Source organism: Haemaphysalis longicornis, unplaced genomic scaffold (assembly GCF_048455015.1).
Source record: "Haemaphysalis longicornis isolate Haplotype H1 unplaced genomic scaffold, Haemaphysalis longicornis Haplotype H1 scaffold_3, whole genome shotgun sequence".
Classification (NCBI taxonomy): Eukaryota; Metazoa; Arthropoda; class Arachnida; order Ixodida; family Ixodidae; genus Haemaphysalis; species Haemaphysalis longicornis.
In genome coordinates, this window is record NW_027526335.1 from 224,360,443 (window position 1) to 224,380,405 (window position 19,963).

The 19,963-nt window shown below is 50.7% G+C and overlaps 1 protein-coding gene across 2 annotated transcripts in view; it reads right to left on the reverse strand.

The window, feature by feature from the left end:
• Window positions 1-19,963, reverse strand: part of LOC144176015 (putative D-lactate dehydrogenase, mitochondrial) — a 149,952-nt gene that overhangs the window by 50,332 nt on the left and 79,657 nt on the right. For both annotated transcript variants that reach the window (XM_077705118.1, XM_077705119.1), the window contains exons 3-4: window positions 19,392-19,733; window positions 14,918-15,076 (exon numbers count right to left, since the gene is read on the reverse strand). In XM_077705118.1, the coding sequence (XP_077561244.1) occupies window positions 14,918-15,076; window positions 19,392-19,733 (501 nt within the window). The remainder of the gene's footprint in view (window positions 1-14,917; window positions 15,077-19,391; window positions 19,734-19,963) is intronic.

A 19,963-nucleotide genomic window follows, 5' to 3' on the forward strand; every position in this document is an offset into this window, starting at 1 on the left:
AGGGCCCCGTACTTGCCAGCCTATAGGCTTGGATACCGCATTTAGGTTCTCTTAATTTCTCAGTCCCTATCCCCTTCGGGGGGGGGGTGACGGGGTTAAACGCACGCAATACGCTATGGGGCTATCCAAATTCCCACACCCAAAGTTAACTCCTAGAGCAGGCACTAGAGTTTAGCCCCCTCCATATCCGAAATGAGCCCAGCTCCGTCACCCGCATTGTTCTTCACTCCGCTTTAAGCGATATTACCCCGGACTTGACCCCTCCCTCCCATGATGCCATAAGGACGTGGCGGACGCATGACACCCCCCGGGGTAGTGACCATTTACGGATTCTTGTTTATCCTAATGGTGATGATGAAGTTGAGGTTTTTTGGCGCAGCAACTTTCGGTTATAATGCGCAAATGGGTTCCTGTTCCTTTTTCAACAGGAAGACATGTGTCAGCACAATGTTTCCTATACGCAGCCGGCACAAAATAACCTCGAAGAAACGATCTCGGTGTCTGCAACTTTTCCATTCAGATACGCAAGGTTGGAGTAATTGTAATTTATTTGTGGTTTGTTTATCCCATTCAGACTGCCAGTACAACTTCATGGACTTCCGTATGCTGTTTCGAAGGTCCTGGTAGGGAAGCTTTAACTCTTATTTCAAGATGCTTGGTCTCATATGCTGCATTATCAGCGGTTTCATTTTCTGGGATACCGATATGGCTTGGTACCCAACAAAGGACAACACTGACCCCTGCTAGTGTAAGGCAGCACATTCGGTTTTTTAGCTCACCTACAGCTGCATTCTTTGAAGGGACAAGGGAGGTTACAGCATGTATGGCACTCAAAGAATCTGTAAAAATGGCCACTTTTCGTACTCCCTTTGCTACTAAATCTTCAATAGCGGAGGTTATACCAAGCATTTCCGCAGTGCAAATGCTACTCTCATCTGCAATACTCTTTGCTACTGTCAGCGGTGGATTAAAAACAGCAAAACCTGCATGACAGGAGGTTTTTGAGCCATCAGTAAAGTAGTGGCAATAGCTGCTGTACTTGTCTTTAAGTTCGTGAAATTCTTGGGGCAAAATTTGGTGTGGAAACGTCTTTTTGCCGTATTTTAACAAGGACAGATCACATTCAACGGCCCAGGGGGCCACAGCGTCCGGAAAAACTCAGAAGGTTTGACGGGCATGTCTTGAACGAATACCGAGACAAGTATTCCTCCAAACGAAGGGCAAGAGGGCGGCCCACTCTGGGGTTGTTTGCATACAGTTTCTTGTACCTATTCTCAAACACTTCACCAGCACAGGAATTGTCCTTCATGCATGCTGTTTTGGCTACATATACTCCACTTAAGTATGCTCGACGGTACTCCATGGACTATTCATTGCACTCAACGTACAGACTGTCGATAGGGGAGGTGTGAAGAAGGACCCCGCTAGCAACTCGCACTAGACCTTCGCAAGGAGCAAAAACATCAGGTGCGAAACACCCAGGAGATATATTCTCATTAGCAGGAAGACAACGCGACCACGCACAAAGGGAACATACAAGGGAAACGGCAGCCGGAGACATTGAAAGCGTACGCAGTCACGTGATACTGAGATAGTGTTCGCTGGCCCGTGAACGTTGCGCGGGGGTCGCTAGACGACGTGCAGCCTGGTGCCTTTGCCAGGTCGCACACACCCCAGGTCAGGCCCCGGGTGCTTGGCGCGGGTCGGGTACAGTGAAGCTCTGGCAGTCCGAATTCAGGAACCCAGCACACCACGCAGCAAACCCGCCTGGACGTGATTCCAGCCCCCAGAAAAACCGCGCGTACGTCATTTTTTCCTCTTGCTCTGTAGAGGCACATAGCTAGTCCTTCTTCGCCTGGTCAACCCCACACAACCACGTTCCGGCGCAGTACATCAACACAATCACCCCCTTCCCAGAAAGTTGTCCCACAACTATTTGACCCTTGCGACGCGAGGGCATGCATAAATGAAGCACAAATGTGGAAATTTACACGAAAATAGACGCGAAAAACGTTCACACATATGTAGACGTTGTTACGGAAGAAAAACGGGGTTGTTTCCGATGCATCTAAGCACTGTTAAGATGATCGGCCGGTGCTTGTGGGCCCGCTGTTGGTGTGTTTCTCCGCTGACAGGCATCACAAGCCTTGATAAAACGCCGTACGTCGACGTGGACGCCTGGCCAGTAAAATTCGGTCAGAATTCGGTACGTCATTTGTCGTCTTCCAAGATGACTGGTTGTAGCTTCATGAAATCGGCGGAGAATCGTTGTGCGGAGCGACTTCGGCACGACGATCTGGCGGTAAGTTCTGGCATCTCTTAAGTGGGAATGGCGGTAATGGAAGCCATCTTGCTCTGTGAAGATGTACAGGCGTCCTTTTCCAGAACAGAGTCGCTTGCCGATTTTCCGATATATAGCCTTGAGCGTACGGTCATGCTTCTGTTGTTAGGCCAGTTCGTCCCGAGAAACAAGGGAACCAATCACCGGAGGAACATTCAAAAGGATGTCGTTCTCGTTCACGGCTTTGGCGACGGCAGACATACGCACCGTGACGTCTTGTTGCCTTATCTCGCTCCCTCCCTGTCCCCGTACTTGGAGATTGTGCGTACCCAAGATGGATCTGGATCATGTGGTGTTCGGACGCAAGGGAGATTGCCAAGAACGAGGTCGTAGGTGGGGTTATTCATGCATAAAGCTGTGACTTTCCCGACGAAGTATGGCGTGTCCACCTGAATATTTGCCTCTGGAAGATGCTTGACCGACCCATCCAGCAGTACAATTTTCCTCATTAGTCCGTTGAGGAGGTAATCGGCCACTAGGTCACGCCGAACGATGACAGTGTTGCTGCCTGTGTCCCTCAGCACACGTATGGGTCTCCCTAGGAGACGGCCTTCAAGTACTGGTACGTTCTCGGACAGGGGCATGGACACCTTTTTGTCCGCTTGACGGACGCAACTTGCCGCTATCTTCATTCCACCAAAGGCCGCTGATGTAGTGGGGCTCGTTCTGGGTTCGGCAGATAAGGCGAAAACGCATGGCGCCACGTGTTTGTTGTCGGAGGGCCGGGTCCTGCAATGTTCGGAGTTGTGTCCCGCCTTGCCGCACGTAGCACACTCCAGTGGAATTTTTGTTATGCGGCAGTCGGTTACGCTGTGTCCGATACGGTTACAAAGGAAGCATTTTGGTGGCGACTTCTTTGGATTGTTGCGGCCCCCTTCTACTGCCTCGTCACCAGGAATCTTCCCAAGATTATGGATGCTTCGCGCCTCCAAGAATCGATCGGCATGGTCAGCCAAAGCGCTCAGCGTCTTGCAGTCCCGTTCTTTCGAGAAGACCACAAGCTTGGAGTGGCAGCACCGAAGGAACTGCTAAGAGACTACATGGTCCCTGAGTCCCTCGAACGTCTTCGGTACTCCCGCCATCTCGATCCAGTGGTCGAAGTACCCTGAAAGTCGGGCAGCGAGCTGTCGCCCGGTCTGCCGTCCATGGTTCTAGCTCCCCTAAAATTGTCTTGGTAGCCCTGGGAGGTAAACCGGAAGCGCTGCAACAGGGTTTTTTCACCGCCTGATAATCCAGTGCTTCTTCAGCCGTCATGCGGCCTATCATAGTCAGGGCCTCCCCGGACAGACACATATTAATGGCTTTGGCCCACTTCTCCTGCGGCCATTCCTGGGCGGCCGCAACGCGCTCAAAGCATTGTAAATACGCGTGCAAGTTGTCCCGCCGCTCATCGAAGACGGGGAGAAGTTTTTGTGGGTTAACAGTTGCAGCGGGGGCTGACGATCCAGTCGCTCCGCCGCCATTCTCCTGGTGAAGATTTTTTTTGGGACGTCTCATTTGGTGGAGTCTCCCGGAGTCGGATCTCTAACAGAAGAAGCTCTTTCTTCCGCTCATCCGCGGCCCTCTGCCTTTCGTCCTCGGCCTTCCGTCTCATCGTCCTCCCGACGCGCCTCTTTCCGCAGCTCGTGCTTCGCGCTGCCCGGCGCGTTCTTTTCAGACCCAAGCTCGCAGCTCAGGCCCGGATAATCCGTACTGTACCCCGAGCGCGGTTAATTTCTCGAGATCCATTACGCGAGGTTTTCTGGACGAAGTAGCGTTCCACAGGTCAGTGTGTTAACGGGAATCCTGGCAGGCTCGCCAAGTTTTGTGAAGGAGGGCCCCGCTAGCAGCTCGCACTAGACCTTCACACGGAGCGAAAACAACAGGTGCGGCAACACCGAGGAGATATATTCTGATTAGCAGGAAGAAAACGCGACCGCGCACAAAGAGAACACACAAGGGAAACGGCAGCCGGAGACGTTGAAAGCGTACACAGTCACGTGATACTGAGATAGTGTTCGCTGGCCCGTGGACGTTGCGCGGGGGTCGCTAGACGACGTGCACCCTGGTGCCCTTGCCGGGTCGCACAAACGCCACGTCAGGCCTTGGGTGCTTGGCGCAGCTCGGGAACAGTGAAGCTCTGGCAGTCCGAATTCAGGAACCCAGCACACCACGCAGCAAACCCGCCGTGACGTGATTCGAGCCACCAGAAAAACCGAGCGCACGTCGTTTTTTTCCTCTTCCTCTGTAGAGTCACATACCTGTCCTTCTTCGCCTGGTTAACCCCACACAACCACGTTCCGGCGCAGTACATCACCACAGGAGGTGCGATATGCACCTGTGGCAAGTCTGAAGCCCAGGTTGTGTACTGGGTCGAGTGAGGTGAGAACATACTGGCGGGCTGACCCATACACAATACAGTCATAGCCCAGGTGAGACCGAACCCCTGAAGCATACATTCTTAGCATACATGTTCGGTCTGCACCCCATGACTTGTGCGAGAAAATTTTCAGTATGTTCAATGTTTTCGTGCAAGACATTTTGAGTTTCTTTATATGAGCTCCAAAAGTAAATTTCAAGTCAAATGTGACACCTTAGAATCTGTGCTCGTTGTGTACTGGAACGGGTGTATCTTTAATTTTTATATCAGGGTTGGGATGCATACCTCGTTTTCGGGTAAAGCACACACATGCACATTTTTCGGGTGAAAAAAGAAAGCCATTTTCATCCGCCCATCGTTGTAACCGATTTACCATAGTTTGGACCTGCCTTTCTCAGATCGAGAGGTTACAGAGCAAAAAGCGATCTGCAAGTCGTCCACATATAGGGAGTACATGATTGGCCGGAGAATAACCTTTGCCAAAGAATTTATCTTGATGGCAAAAAGGGTACGCTCTCCTGAGGGTACGCTGCCCTGAGGAACTCCATTTTCCTAACTGAATGTACGGGATAGTGTATTGCCAAGTTTTACATTGAAGGTTCGTTCCTGGAAAAAATCTTCGATCTATGAAAACATTCGCACGCTGATTTCCATTGCTCCTAAATCCTTGAGAATTTTAAACTCCAGGTTGTATCATAAGCCTTTGCCATACCAAAAGCTTCTCGCATGGCAAGGCAGAACTGATTATCAACAAAAGCATCTTGTATCGTTGTTTCAAGTCTCACCAGGTGGTCAGTCGTAGACCGAAACTGCCGAAACCCGCATTGAAACCTATCTAGATAACCAGAACTTTCAAGAATAAAAACTAACCTAAAATTCAACATCTTCTCAAAGGTCTTGCACAAACAGCTGGTCAAAGTTATGGGTCGGTAGCTTGATGGACACTTTGGGGGCTTTCCGTCTTTCAGTAATGGTATTACTATACCATTTTTCCATGCTCTAGGCAGCCTACCTGTTTTCCAGATTTTGTTGAACTCCAAAATCAGAAAGGCATAGTGAATATTGTCGGGGCCGACGGAGGTAGCCTTGCAGTGAGCTAATGCTAGTTTCAGTTCATACAAAGGGAATTCTCTATTATATTCCTGTGTATTATTGCTATTATTTTTGATCTTGAACTTTTCAGCATTATTTTTATATGCCAGGAATGCTTTGGTATAATTTTATCACTAGAGACTTCTGCAAAGTGGGCACCTAAAACATCTGCTTGAGTTTTCAGTAAGTTGCACGAACCGTCTGTAGAGAAAAGGGGCATGCTGAACCGTCTGTAGTTGCCTTTAATTTTCCGCAAATGGTCCCAGACTTATTTTGTGGGAGTGGCAGTATTTATTGTACTTACAAAGGTTTGCCATGAATTGCTTTAGCTACTTTTCTGATTTTCCGGGCGGCAGCACGGGCTGCTTTCCGCACAGATGTAGGTATTTGCCTCATCAGTGGACATGATGCTGTCAAAATGATCAAAGCAAACTAACTCTTTAAATCTTTCCCAATGTGCCCTCTCGAGCTTCAATCTGGGTGAACAGCTCTTGAGGGAATGAAGGGTTTGCACGTCGCGCAGTAAGGCAGGAAAGTGATAACTTCCATATGGATCATTCACAGCACTCCACTCATAATCCATCCGGAGGTCCGGCGACCCAACACAAAGGTCTAGAGCAGAAAAACGTCAATTGCCTGCAGAAAAATGCGTCTTATCTCTGTTATTGAAAACAACTCAGCGGTTGGTAGTAACCCACTGTTCAATGAGTTTTCCCCGGCTGTCTATTCTTTCACCTCCCCACAAGTAGTGATGAGCATTGAAGTCCCCCATAATAATTATTGGAGCTGGAAGTTGTTCAACGAGGTCATTCAGTTACTGTAAGGACACATGATCTGATAATGGCAAGTACAGTGAAACAACAGCGACAAGCTTGCTAATATAGACTTGTGCTGCAACAGCCTCCAGCGCAGTGTTAAGTTGTATCGACTTCAGAATTGTGCCTGGTGCCACAGCCAAAGCCACACCGCCTGAGGCACGGGTGCAGCCTTTGTCATTTTGAAGGAGGTGAAAGTTGCGAAAGATGTTGTCATGTCTTTTCGTTAGATTTGTATCCTGCAAGGCTATTATTTTAGGTTAATATTTGTATTTGTGTATAATTGCATGAATATCATCTATATTGTGCAATAACCCACGGTAGTTCCATTGGACTATTTGCACCATACAGATGTCTTCTGGAGTTTTCGCTTTTGGGGTCAAGTAGGTGTGGACGAAGACATGCTCCCAGAGGCACTAGGGCACACCTCCATCTCCTCCACTACCTCTCTTGCACTGCCTTCAGTTCCGTGAATACCAGAAGGGGGACCAGGTGGTTTTCCCCGGCCATTTGGCTTCTGTCGAGGGTCAGGGGGGTCACTAGGTCGCTGCCGCCCAGGAGCAGTACCTGCAGCAGTGCCACTTCCTGAGGGCGCCTGCCTCTGAGGTGCGCCGACCGTAACAAGAGGAGAGGAGGTCAATGGTGTGGCAGGGGCGGAGCCTGCACAGTCTTTCGGTGGCTTGGAAGCCACACCCCTTTCTTTAGTGGCCGGGAGCTTGGCTGCCGGCTTGGCTCGTTCAGGGGGCTGTGGCTCTGTGCCGTTCCCCTGAGTGGACTGTGCCAGTGCCAGAAATTGAGGCAGCCCCACCCCCTCACGGGCTACCTCAGCAAAAGACCCTTTCTGAGCGAAGGCCAGCAGGCGTCGTTTGGCCTCCTGGAAGGATACATTATCTTTTACCTTGATGGCTAGCAGCTCTTTCTCCTCTCTGAATCGTGGGCACTTCCTGGAGTACACAGGGTGTTCACCACTGCAATTCCCACATTTGACATCTTCTACATAACAGGGATCATTTCCATGTTCGGTGATAGCACACAGTGCACAAGTCGGTTTTCCACGGCATGACTGCTGTGTGTGCCCGTACCTCTGGCAGCGGAAGCAGCACCTGGGGTTTGGTACATACGGTCTCACGCGTAGGTTCAGGTAGCCTAGGTGTACGTTGTGGGGTATGTGGTGGAGTTGAAGGTTAGAACCAAATGTTTCGTGGCAATTTCCTCATCTTTCCTGCGGATCTTTATTCTTCGCACTACAATAACATTTGTCTGTTATTCTTTACCCCCCTCCAGAATCTCATCTTCAGACACATCAATCAAGTCTTCATCCGACGCTACCCTCAACCTTGTATTTAAGTTGCGGTGGGCAGTTACGTGAACGTTGTATGTTGCTAGTTCTTTCATTGATGAAATTTTGCTTGGACCTCCACAACGATATCCCGGGTCGACAGCTTTTTAACACTCGGTCCAAGTAAATTGCTCAGCTCTCTGGCTACGGCAAACGGCGGAACTTTCCTCAAGGAAGTTTGAGGGTCGTCAAATTGCATCACCAGAACTTTCGGGAAGGTCGTCTCAGTGGGTGAACGATTGCTGTTCGAGCTTTGCGAGGCATTACCTTCGGTGCGCCCTCGTTTAGGACGGCGATCAGGGTCAAGATTTTTCTTCTTCTTCATGAGAAGTGAAAAGTTCGGAAGCGGTGCTGGTCGCCCACCACGGAGCCCAACAAAGGAACGTGAGTGAGACACGTTAACCATACAGCGCTACTATAACCCCCTGATGTCTAATCAAGGCTGATTATAACTACAGGGTAACGCTTGCCGCCTGAAGTGGAAAGGAACAAGTTCAGGAAAAGAATAGGTGACAGGAAAGGGATGGAAAGATGACAAAAATGAGAAAGGAAATAGAGGAAGGTAAGGAAAAGGCGACGAGCTGATTTCCCAGGGCGGGTCAGTCCTGGGGTGCCATGTGCAAGAAGCAGGGGCGAATTTGCCTGTTGTTTCATCTGAGGGGCCGTAAAAGGTCCAAAAACAACCTAAGCATCAACTCAGCAAGCAGGATTCCCTTTTCTTTGGACACGGCTAAGCCACGCACCGCTGGGGCATGGGTGGGTCCAACCCACATGGGCCTGGGGGCCGCGGTGTCGCCACTACGTTGTTTATACTAATAGGAAGAAGCTTCGTAGTTGCCACACTGTGCAACATATTAACTGGGAAACCATCAGACAAAGTTTTCCTGCAGACCCTAGTAATACATTCGAAGATTTTTTCACGTCTCTTATGGCGACCCGAACCATGTCATCAGAAACTGTTACCAGTACCGTAGGGATTGAACGTGCTGATGCGCACATGCTCCACCTGCTCAAGAAGGTTGAATGTCTCACGCAACGCTATCGGGCGCATGGTAAGCGTCGTGTCCCTTCATGCAGTTGAAGCATCACTATAACGTCATCCCTCAATACCAGCTGACTCTTCAACAGGAAAATTGGCACGATTTATGTCAAAAACTCGGACGAGAGCCAGGACTTCCTCGTCTCTGGAGCGTTTTCCGAAGCAGAAATGGCCGCGAAAAAACACGACTCCCCATCATTGAGGATATGTGTCTTAAACAAAATTATTCTCAAGTGGAATCCACACCCACCCGCGCCTTCTTTCCCCACACTGTGGATGACCCAATAGTTCTTCCTCGCCTCCCTGTGATCGACATTGCTAACCCTGTTCCGCAGCTCGACCTTCTTTTCACCATGGGTAAACTGCAGACATCTGTCTCACAGGGCCGCCCAAAATTGGCGCCGGGTCACGACTGCATTAAACGGCAAGATTTGCGGAATCTCCCTCCTCAAGGTTTGGACGCACTCCTTATCCTAATCAATGAACAATGGAACTCGGGAATAGTCCCCGACTTAGGTTGACTACCATTCACCCCATCTCTAAGCCCGGCAAAGACCCCACCAATCCGCAAAATCTACGCCCCATAGCTTTGACTCCTGTCATATGTAAACTCAACGAACGCGCGATCAACAACAGGCTAGCACGTCCCCTCGAGCACTCCGGTTGTTTTCATCCAGCCCTGACCGGGTTCCCGCCTCATCTCAGCACCCACGACTACCTGTGGCTTCTTCGCCGCGTCATTAATAGGACCGCTGGAACGGCTGTGCCTGATTGCGTCCTTGCACTGCAGATGCATAAGGCACTCGAAAATATTAATCAAGCAGGTATATTGCAGGAACTGTTGCTTGCTTGCTTTCCCAAGTCAGAAAGACCGAAACTGGATAAGAAGTTTCCTCCAGCAACCGACCCATCCGTCTCAACCAAGCGACCCCAAGAAATATTAAGCGACCCCCTTCTAACTCGACCGAGGCGTTCCGCAAGACTCCATCCTACGACCGTTCCTGTTCAGTTTGGCCATGAACCATGTAGCGCACACGCTTGAACAAGACACCGCCGCCAGATTTGGTTTCTAGGCCAATGATATTGCGGTATGGACTGAGACCAAGGATTGCCACTCTAAGAACCATACGCCGACGGAGCTACAGGCTGCTGTAGTCAGCGTCGAACGCTCTCTCTCTGTTACAATTTGAATTGTCCCCTCATAAAACCAAACTTCTTAGTGTTGATGGCAGAAACCGCACGAATCAGGGCCAAGCTATTTCATTACACATAGCAGATACCCCGCTCAACTCGCGTAACGGCATCATTCGCCTCCTTGGCCTTCCGGTTAGCACTTGTAACAGCCCCCGCCAATGGATTCCCGGTTTGAATACGACCTGGCGTAACGCGCTGAGCCCGTCACCCGTCTCTCTAACAAGTGTGGAGGAGCACGCCAGCAAGTGAGTACTATTCTCGGCCGCGCGACTGAACATGGACGCTTCGCACATGGCTTCCCTTTGTAGGACTTGCGTCCATTTCACCTAAAGCCCCTCCACACAATTAATAGACTCCTCCTTCGAACAATCAGTTGCCTCCCCAAATTCACTCCCGCCGATATCCTTCTACAAGCTGTACCACTTCGTCCTCTTGAAGCCTTCATTGAAAAGACCAAATTGCGATTTCGACATCATTTGGAAGAATCCCCCCAAGGCAAGATTGTATGCTCATGGGACAACATGAATAGCAGGTTTGATTCTGCAATCTTTCAGCCACCAGGCCCTGTTACGAATCGGCCCGCGCCGCCGTACTTTCCCGCATCACTCCTCGGCTGTGCGGCGAAGCCACTGCGTGCGCCTTTCAGCCGTCAGGCGCCGCCATGTCGGTGAATCATTCTTTCACGTCTCGACAAGCCCGGGTCAGACGCTACGCTTTCAGCGCATTTCAAAACTTCGGCGGCTGCCGGCGAGGCTCGTCTCAACGCTCTTCAAGGACACAGAGGCCCCGCGATCGCACCGGAGTACTCCTCTCTCCCCTCTCTCGGACTCAACGTGCGCCGAGGCTACCGACTGTCACGAACTCTGGAAAGAGCGTTGTGTGTGTCTGTGACGTTCGTGGCGTGTTGACGGTTGTTGGCGTTTTGACCATTACCGCTTTTAGGTATAAATAGAGCTGCCCAAGCGCTGTAATCATTCCTGTTAGAGCAGCGAATCCATGCTGTCACTCTGCTGGAGTCCTGTATTGTAACCTCGCCCGTCGGGGCATTGTTCTTTGGCTTCGGCTCACCTCTCGCTATTACGTTAGCCTACGGCTTCTGAACTTCTTCACGGCTGCAACAGCGGCTGGCCGCTCGCTTAACCCCGCTACCACACGTATGCCGGAGGCTACGGAGCTCGGACCGGGTGCCCCCACTCGGTCGCAACAGCCCCCATGGGAGCGCCCTTCGATTAGTATCGCCCGCCGCCGTCCAATCTTCCGACGTCAAAGAGCGGCCCTCGAACAGTATGTCCGAACCATTGTGGCTGATAAACCAGATGAAGTAGACATCTTCACAGATGCTGCTCTCAACGGAACTGAAGTTGCCATAGCACGGACCTCCCTGGATCTGCCGTTTTTTTAATGGATCGCGACACACCGCTAACACCTATGGACTAGCTGAAGAGGCCAAACTTTTCGGCATACTAGGGGTTATCCAAACCATCCGCGATCATTCTGACTCCATCATGCACCGACAGTTCCGCGTCCTAACCGATTCCCACGCAGCCCTTCTAGAATTGAATCGTGCGTTCTCACCGAATCACACGGACACGAACATCATCCGCATGATCAGAGATCTCGAAGCGGAAAGTTTACCCCTCTGCGTTGTCTGGACACCTGGGCATACCATCGGAGCGCAAGGTAACCGCTCGGAACATGCCGCTGCCAGGGAGAAGCTTCAAGCAGCTCCCACAGATACCAGCAGCCCACCGACGCTCCCCCTTCAGACAGACCGGAAGATTAATTCAAAGTGGCCAACGCCTGAAGGATGGCACTCCAGTCAGCATTCTTAGTCTGCTGAAAGCCTTCACACGCCCGGGCGAAATCATGGCTAACAAAATCTTTGCCAAGCCGCCCCTGAACCGTCACATCGTGCATAAATGGACAGCAGCCGGTAGTTCCGTCCCGCAATGTAGCCCCCATTGTACCCGTTGCACGCCGAACTTGTTCCATTTACTTTGGAAATGCTTTTTTATTTCAGCGATGGTCGTGCGCGACTCCTAAGCGATGCCCCTCCACCCCCACGTCAGATGCAGCACACCTGCAGGGAGTAACAGAGCCTTCATTTATTGAACAGAGCACCGAATACGCCTTAGCCAACGGTCTACACAAACTTGTATAATCATGATCTGAACAGACTTCCCTCATGCTTGCTGAAGCTACTCTACGAGAAGCCATGTGAAACCTGCCAGTGCTGAGTGAACTTGAACATGAACGACCCTTTTATGTGAACGTGTTAATGTCTGAAGTATTCTACCTTCCCCTGCACCCTTAAGTGCCCTCTCCCTCACACCCGGGCCGCTTGTGCCACCTTTTGCTTCTACTACTCTCACGCTGTGTTGGGTGTCGGTGGCCGGTCGGTCGTTCTTCACGGTAATCACGTGTGCGGGAACGTATTTCTTAGTTGTGGGTGATCTTGCTGCGAAGTTCGTGCGAAACCCAAAGATGAATGCCGCTGGCGACAAAGCAAAGAAGAGAGGGCAGTCATCGTCTTCGGTGACGATCACGGTGCGAAGGAAGGCTACTGTGGTTCCCCAAACACACAGGAAGATGAGATTGTGTCGAACATTAATGTTTTGGTGCACATGAGCAAATTCCGCACTTTAATTGCTCGGTGCAGTGACGTACCCGTTGAGGTGTTGTGCAAAATGGAATATGTAGAGGCATTGTAGTGCATACTGTACGCGCCAGAAGAAAATAACAGATTTCTTCAAATAAAGCTGCCGTGAAGTGAGTGCAACATTTTTATTTGAGAACTTGCCCTTCTGCACACGCGTATATTGCTAACGTAGGTCATTTTCATTCCCAGGTTTGAGCACTGCTTTATATCCGCCAGTCTTTCATTACGACGATACTCCAAAATAACAAATTTCGGCGGACCCGCGTTATATCTAGATTTGACGGTAAATGGGTGCAGAGGGCCGTTATACTAAAAGCTTTACTACCCCTTCCTAAAAGAAGCTGAGAGAAACGGGAAACCTGTAACTGCGTCAGAAGCTTTGCCAAAAGCCTCCAAGGAAGGTGCGTCGTCAATCCTCCAAAGACCCAGCTTGCAAACCAAGAACGAAACCAGACGACGATTTCTGCGCACTAAGCAAACGCATCCACGGTCGAAATTCATACCCATACGTGGTTTATGAAATAAAGGTATACTATTGCGCTCCTTCTTTATGATCGACGCGTATGTTGTCTTACGCGGCATGTGCCCAGAGATGCTACCCGAACGTTGGGTCGACGAACCGGTCTGTGGGGAAATGCCGTTGTGTTTCGACAAGATGCCATCGGTCCCACCAAGGAAGCTTTTTTTTGAAACGTAAAGGTGCGCGTGATGGTGGATGAAGCGGACTGTAGTCCAGACGTGACGGCGCCTGGAGCCTCAGAGCGTGCTGTGCGAGCGGGGCTCCCTGTGCGCACAAAGGAATCATAGGGACCTCCCTGAACACTTATGTCTGAGGTCACGCCCTATACGACATGGGTTTTAAAAATTAGACGTCTGCAAGATAATTTAAAAGAACTTCGTTTGCGAACCTTGGCTGACCTCTCGATAATAGTGAAGGCTGTAGTAGTGGGATGGTGTCGACCGGACGCACGATGCCGCTCTCAGACACGTGTTCTCTCTTTTGAAATTGCGGACGAATGCACTGCTTCACGTCGTGGATTGCACTGGAATTATGTGTGGCGAGTGCGCGGAGTTGCAGGCTGGTGGCGTCGCGGTATACGTGATGGACCCGACTTGTGCGCGTCTCTGAAAACTGCATCAGTACCAAGGAGACGAAGGGAAAGCATTAAGGCTGTGAGAAGTAGGAAAATATAAAATTATCGCTCTCACAGTGTGAGAGGATTTAAAGGCTCCCTGGGGACAAAGTACAGGTTGCTTTAGGTCTAGCTAAGCTGACCGAGAACACGACTAACCCCAATTTGGGAAGAGCCTTCTCTAAAATAAGGTAAAAAATTCTGTGAAAACGTGAAGACAGGTATCGCTGCAACTAGCTGTTTTGCGCAACTTACACCGGAAGTGGTTAAAAAAAGGTGACAATTATGTTACAATACGCTTTGAGAAGTTTATAAAACTCAACTGGAAGTTTTTGGAGTGCCATGTTTGAACGTCGAAAAATATAGGAAAGCAGAAAATATATAGTGGCTTTCCTAAATTTGTTCTTGTGTTGGCGAAACTCTAGCGAAGGACGAAGCGCAGCGAAACCCGGGCTAAGGACGATATTTTACCAAGTAGCTTGGTTGTTTTACTCGTGAAGTATACACTAAAATAGGTAAGAAAAGTAACAGCAAAATCGAGTAAAGACAATGAAGATGGCTGGTGTGGATGGCCGGGCTGTGATTGTGTTCGAAAAGAAATGAGGGGTGAGAACTGGATGTCACTTAGTCCGCTTAGGAGAAACCATGGGACCGTCTCCTAAACAGTATGATGGCCGTTGTAGGATATTTTGCCTGAAAAGTTCTGGAACGTTTGCGCCGTGTTGTGTCTATTGCCTCATATTGAATGAGCATGTCGATTACAGGCCCTCTCCACACCCGCTACATGGCGTTCTAGGAGATACAGGGAGCCGGTGATATCCGAGAGGTGCTGCCTCGATATTTATGAGCGACGCCTAAGAGCCGAGAGCCTTTCACGCAGCGCGTTGTTTTCCCCGTCCCTGGCTGCTTCTGTTAACCAAGCGGGCGCCGCACATCGAGGACTCACCTGAGGCACGGAGTGCAGCCTGAGCGTGGCCTGCGTGAAGATGCCCAGCGTTCCTTCGGAGCCGACGAACAGGTTGGTGATGTTGTAGCCGGCAGAGGTCTTGCGCGTGCGGCGGCCCTTGCCGGCCGTGTGGATCACCGTGCCGTCGGGAAGGACCACCTGCGGGCCGGGACGAAGGAGGGCCGAGTTGGTAATCATTAGTCTTGATGGAAAACACGGACAAAGAAAGAGGCAGAAAACACGGCGCCAACTTATAGTTCATTGGAAAACCACACAAATATGAAGCGTCTGAAGTGTATCCAGAAATGTTTACTCTCGCCGGAAATGGCGCCTTGAAACTGCTTTTTTGCAAATTGAGAAACACCATCAAAAGCCCATGGACGAAACAAGTAAGTTCTGCGTCATTTTCGACGAGAATGAACACTTAGTGATATTTTGGACACTATACACTCGTGTGTACTTTTCCTTTAAACTAGGAGCTGCGAGTTAAGATGTTGTTGCCTGCCTCTTTCTTCACCCGTGTTTTTTCCATCGAGGCAAAGGAGAAGAACACGCTTGGCTATTGTATTGAGTACGTGAGATGTTAGCCAGAACACTGCGCTTCTAGTGGTATAGCTTTCCGGCATAGCTTTCCCGCTGAACGCATCTCAAACGATGCCGAATTGCTTACTGATCCTGTTAGGGGTAGGGAATCAGACCCATTCAATGCAAACCCCTCTTTTTCTTTAGCGAGGACCGGACGCAAAAACTTTGGCGAGTATCCAAAGGACCGTCGATATCAAGAAGCCAAGAATTCTGTTAGGCTGTTCGTTGCTTGTGTTGGGCCCTCGTACCATCTACGCTATAATCAAACGCTTTGGGTTACGAGCGCAGATTGTAAAAATTTGGCCACCCCCGTGGCAGCACAGGTCACAGTTATCTCCTTACAAAACGCACTTTGTAGTGCGCAGTACTTAGGCGCCCGCTCTTATACAACAGCACCGTCGTCCCTCGTAACCGAGTGAGCGAAGCGGGCACCAAGCACAAAACAAGATAGGAGCAGGAAAGCAAACAAGGAAAGTATGGCGAAAATGAGAGGGGGAAAGCGTTATGCCGAGACGGCGGGAGGCAATTCTCTGCAGCGGTGACTCGATGATCGGGTTCCGGAGGGGCTTGAGTACTGAAGACGCGACGTTGCAGCTGAAGAAGGAGATCGTCGAGAACGAGACGAAGGACCGTAATCCTGGGCCTCGACCTTCAGAGCGCCTTCGACCGGTTGAAACACTGGGCTATCCTGGCGCAGGCGGCGCGGCTCAACACGGGAAAGAGAAGCTACGACTACATCCGAGACTTTCTATCGGACCGCCAGATCGCGTTGCACGCGGAGGAGATCAAGTTACCCGAGCGAAACGTTGGCAGCGTGGGCACGCCTCAAGGCTCGGTGACCTCATCGCTGCTGTTCAACATCGTGATGATACGGGTCACCGAGGCGGTGTCGAGCGTCAAGTGCATGCGATACACCATGCCCAAGAGATCGTACACCAAGAGATCGTATAGGGCCCCTCTAAGCACGCCAAAGGCTTTCATTTTAACACTACCTTGCCCAACGTTATCGATGAAAATCCTCAGAAGTTCTGGGACTTTGTTAGAGAGCGTAAACCCTGTATTAATCAAATTTCACTGAACGACCGCGTGATAGTGAACCCGGACACTATAGCACAACAATTGAATGAATTTAGCCATAGTGTTTTTTACTTTTTCTTCCTGCCCCCAAACCACTGGAATTTGGTTTCCATCTCCAGACGTTAATTTAATTACCCTGGATGGTGCCCTCAATTTGCTTCTGCGACTCAAAGTCAAATCTTCACCTGGTCCAGATTGCAGACCAAATGCGTTTTTGCGGAGCTATGCCGAAGCTCTGGCTAAGTTTCTAGCCATGATATTTCAATGTTCCATCAAATCAGCCTCCTTGCCAATTGATTGGAAATTGGGCCGTGTTTTGCCGATTTTAAAAACGCCTGCACTCGGATAGGGTGAACAACAAGAAAGAACTGCAAGTAGTTCTCGTTATAATGAATGTCGTGCACCGCTCATTCCCAATATGTCTGCTGTAACCGCACCGCTCCGAACGCTATTGCGTAAGGATATTGCACGGGTTTGGACGGAGGCGCAACAAAAGAGTTCTGCGCAGCCTTTCACTCTCTCGGTCGAGGCAAGCCAATTAGGAGTCGGCGCAGTTTTAATGCAAGACGGCCGCCCTCTCGCCTTTTCGTCCCGGTGGCTCACAGATGCGCAACAAAGCTAGGCGCAAAGAAACGCGAGAAAGAAAGGCTGTCGATAGTGTATGGTTGAACTAAGTTTCACGACTACGTGTTTGCGCACGCAGAAGTGATTGTAGAGACTGACCACGGGCCCTGGGTACCGGTACTTAACCAGCCGCTGCATCAGCGCCCCCTCCGCTTGCAGCCCATGAGGCTGACTCTGCAGCGCTACCCGATCAAACTGGTGGCCGAGAACTGTTTCTTGCGGATGCTTTGCCACGTTTTCCGAGCAGAGTGAGCACGAGCGAGGAAACTGAGCAGTTACAGGTCAATGTGCCAGAATTTTTCTGCCTCGGAACAACGTCTAAAAAACATTGTCGCAGAAACAAACAACTACCCTGTTCTCGCCAAGCTGCGGGAATATGCGGTGACCAGTTGGCCTGACACGAGGTTGCAGAAGCCATCCGCACCTGCTGGTCTCATTGGGAGGAGACGCACGCACAAGAAGGTATTCTGTTTCGCAGCAAACACGCTCCATGAAAACAAATTCTGGCTCTTCTGCACATCGCACATCCCGGAGCCGATAAAATGAAGGCGCGGGCGCGAGGCGTCATGTTCTGGCCTTGCATGGCGAGCGACATGGAACAATTTTACCGAAACGGCGAAATATGCCGAAAGTATCAGCCACGAAACACAAAGATGCCGCTTTGGGCCATGAGGTTCCAAACTTGTCCTGGAGGCTGTAGGAATGGACCTATTCTTTTACAGGGGCCAACAGTTTGCTATTATAGTTGACTTGTATCCCTTCTTTTTTGAAATAAAGGAATTTCGCCATACTACTGCGGACTTGCTTAGGTCTTGGTGAGCCGAAATTTTTTCAGTTCATGGATTACCGCTTAAACTGTGTAGCGATAACGGCCCGCCATTCGACATTACAGAATTCAAAGAATTTTAAATGGACTGGGTATTACCCTTGTAACGTCAAGCCCATATCATCCACGCTCAAATGGAATGACGGGGAGGGTAGTGCAAGAAGCAAAAAAACTACTAAAGAAGTGCTCTTTTATAATGACAGACTTTCCGATAAAGCTCTGGTTGAATGGCGTAATACACCTCTAGATGCTGTTTTGAAGTCGCCAGAGCAGAGACTGAGGACTGGGGTAGACGAGGACCCTGCTGCCCGTACCCGCTAGCCACCTGGTGCCGGAGGTCGTGCCTAAACGAGCTGTCCATAACCGCCTCCAGGAGATCCGCCAACGCCAGATAATCTACTAAAACCGCGGCTCCAGGAACCTGACACATCTGTCACTTGGGCAACGAGTGACTGCATACGATACCCACGAAAAGACAGACACCTGCGGTCTTTATGAGGCCAGCAGTCACGCCGCGATCCTTGGTGGAGAAGACGGAAGGGGCTGAGGAAATTCGACGCAATCGCGAGCATCTGTGAGACGCACCTCCACCACATCGCGAAGGGAGTCCTGCTGGGTCCGAGAAACTAGACGACGCCCAGCGCCGCTCAAAAGCTACGCAGAAGCACAAGGGCACGCCGGAGAACCTGCTGCTACCCTCAACCTGAAATACAATTGTAATTATTTGATTCCCTAAGAAAGGGGAGATGTAGCAAGGCTAAGTCACTCTGACGGAACCAGCCCTTTTGTTAAAAACACGTGACCCCTTTACGTCAGCGTTCTTTTCTATATCTACTTCATTGCAACCGCAATAAGCATTGTTCGTCACCCGACTGGCGGCCCGCTTACAGCTACCAGTGCTCCTCTCTCTCGAAAAGTGGCGTCACCTGGCGAAAAAGAACTCGCGAGTTTTCAGCGACAGAATTAAACAGGGCCGCTGTGTTTGCGAATCTCCTACCGCACGACGATACTTTGGATAGCAGCAGACGAGCTAGAATGGTTTCAAGCAATGAACATCTGTGGTCGGGGGCGACGCTACAGCGAGAGGATCGAGCCGTAAGTGGCGTTACCAGGCGTTACTCCGCACAACGCTGGCGCGACATCTTTTACGTCCGCTTGTTGGTTCTTCCAGGTGCACGGAATGCTAACGAAGGCATAGGCGCCTTGATAACGGAAGTCTCATTTTTGAGCGTACGAACATGTAATTCGTTTTTCGATGACGACTGATCAAGAGGTATCACTGAACTGCCTCTCGCAGAACCGTAGTCCTTTGCGCTGCTTGGTGGCGGATACACTGACTTCTATTGCCACGGAAGTGAGTACCTCGAGGTTGAGGACGTTCTCGCGCATGGTTCCGTAGCGCACGGCGTTGGTGCCGGACGCGCTGGTGGCGCACATGCCACCGAGCGAGGCGTCGGCGCCCGGGTCGACGGGGAACCAGAGGCCCGTGTCCCTGATCTGGGCGTTGAGGTTGCGCCACGTGAGCCCAGGCTCGACGACCACGTCGAAGTCGCTCGTGTGCAGCTCGACCATCTTGTCCATCTGGGAGACGTCGACGCACACGCCGCCCTGCGGGGCCAGCACGCCACCCTCGAGGCCCGAGCCGCTGCCGAACGCTATCATCGGGATGCCCTTCTGGTAGCACAGCTTGGCCGCCCGGCTCACCTGCGCGAAGACCACTGTCAAGAAAACCTGGGCAGCGTGAACTCGAGGCGAAGCCAAATATAGTCCCTTCGGCGGAACCTTTTAGTCGTGGTTTGCACGTAGCGGCTCTGCGCACAAATTATTTTTCACTATTCTTGACTCAGTGTTGTACACGTTCCTCTAAAATAGGAACGTGTCCTTGTTCCGTCCCAATTTTGAAATGAGCTCCCGGTACAAGTTCTTTTATTGCG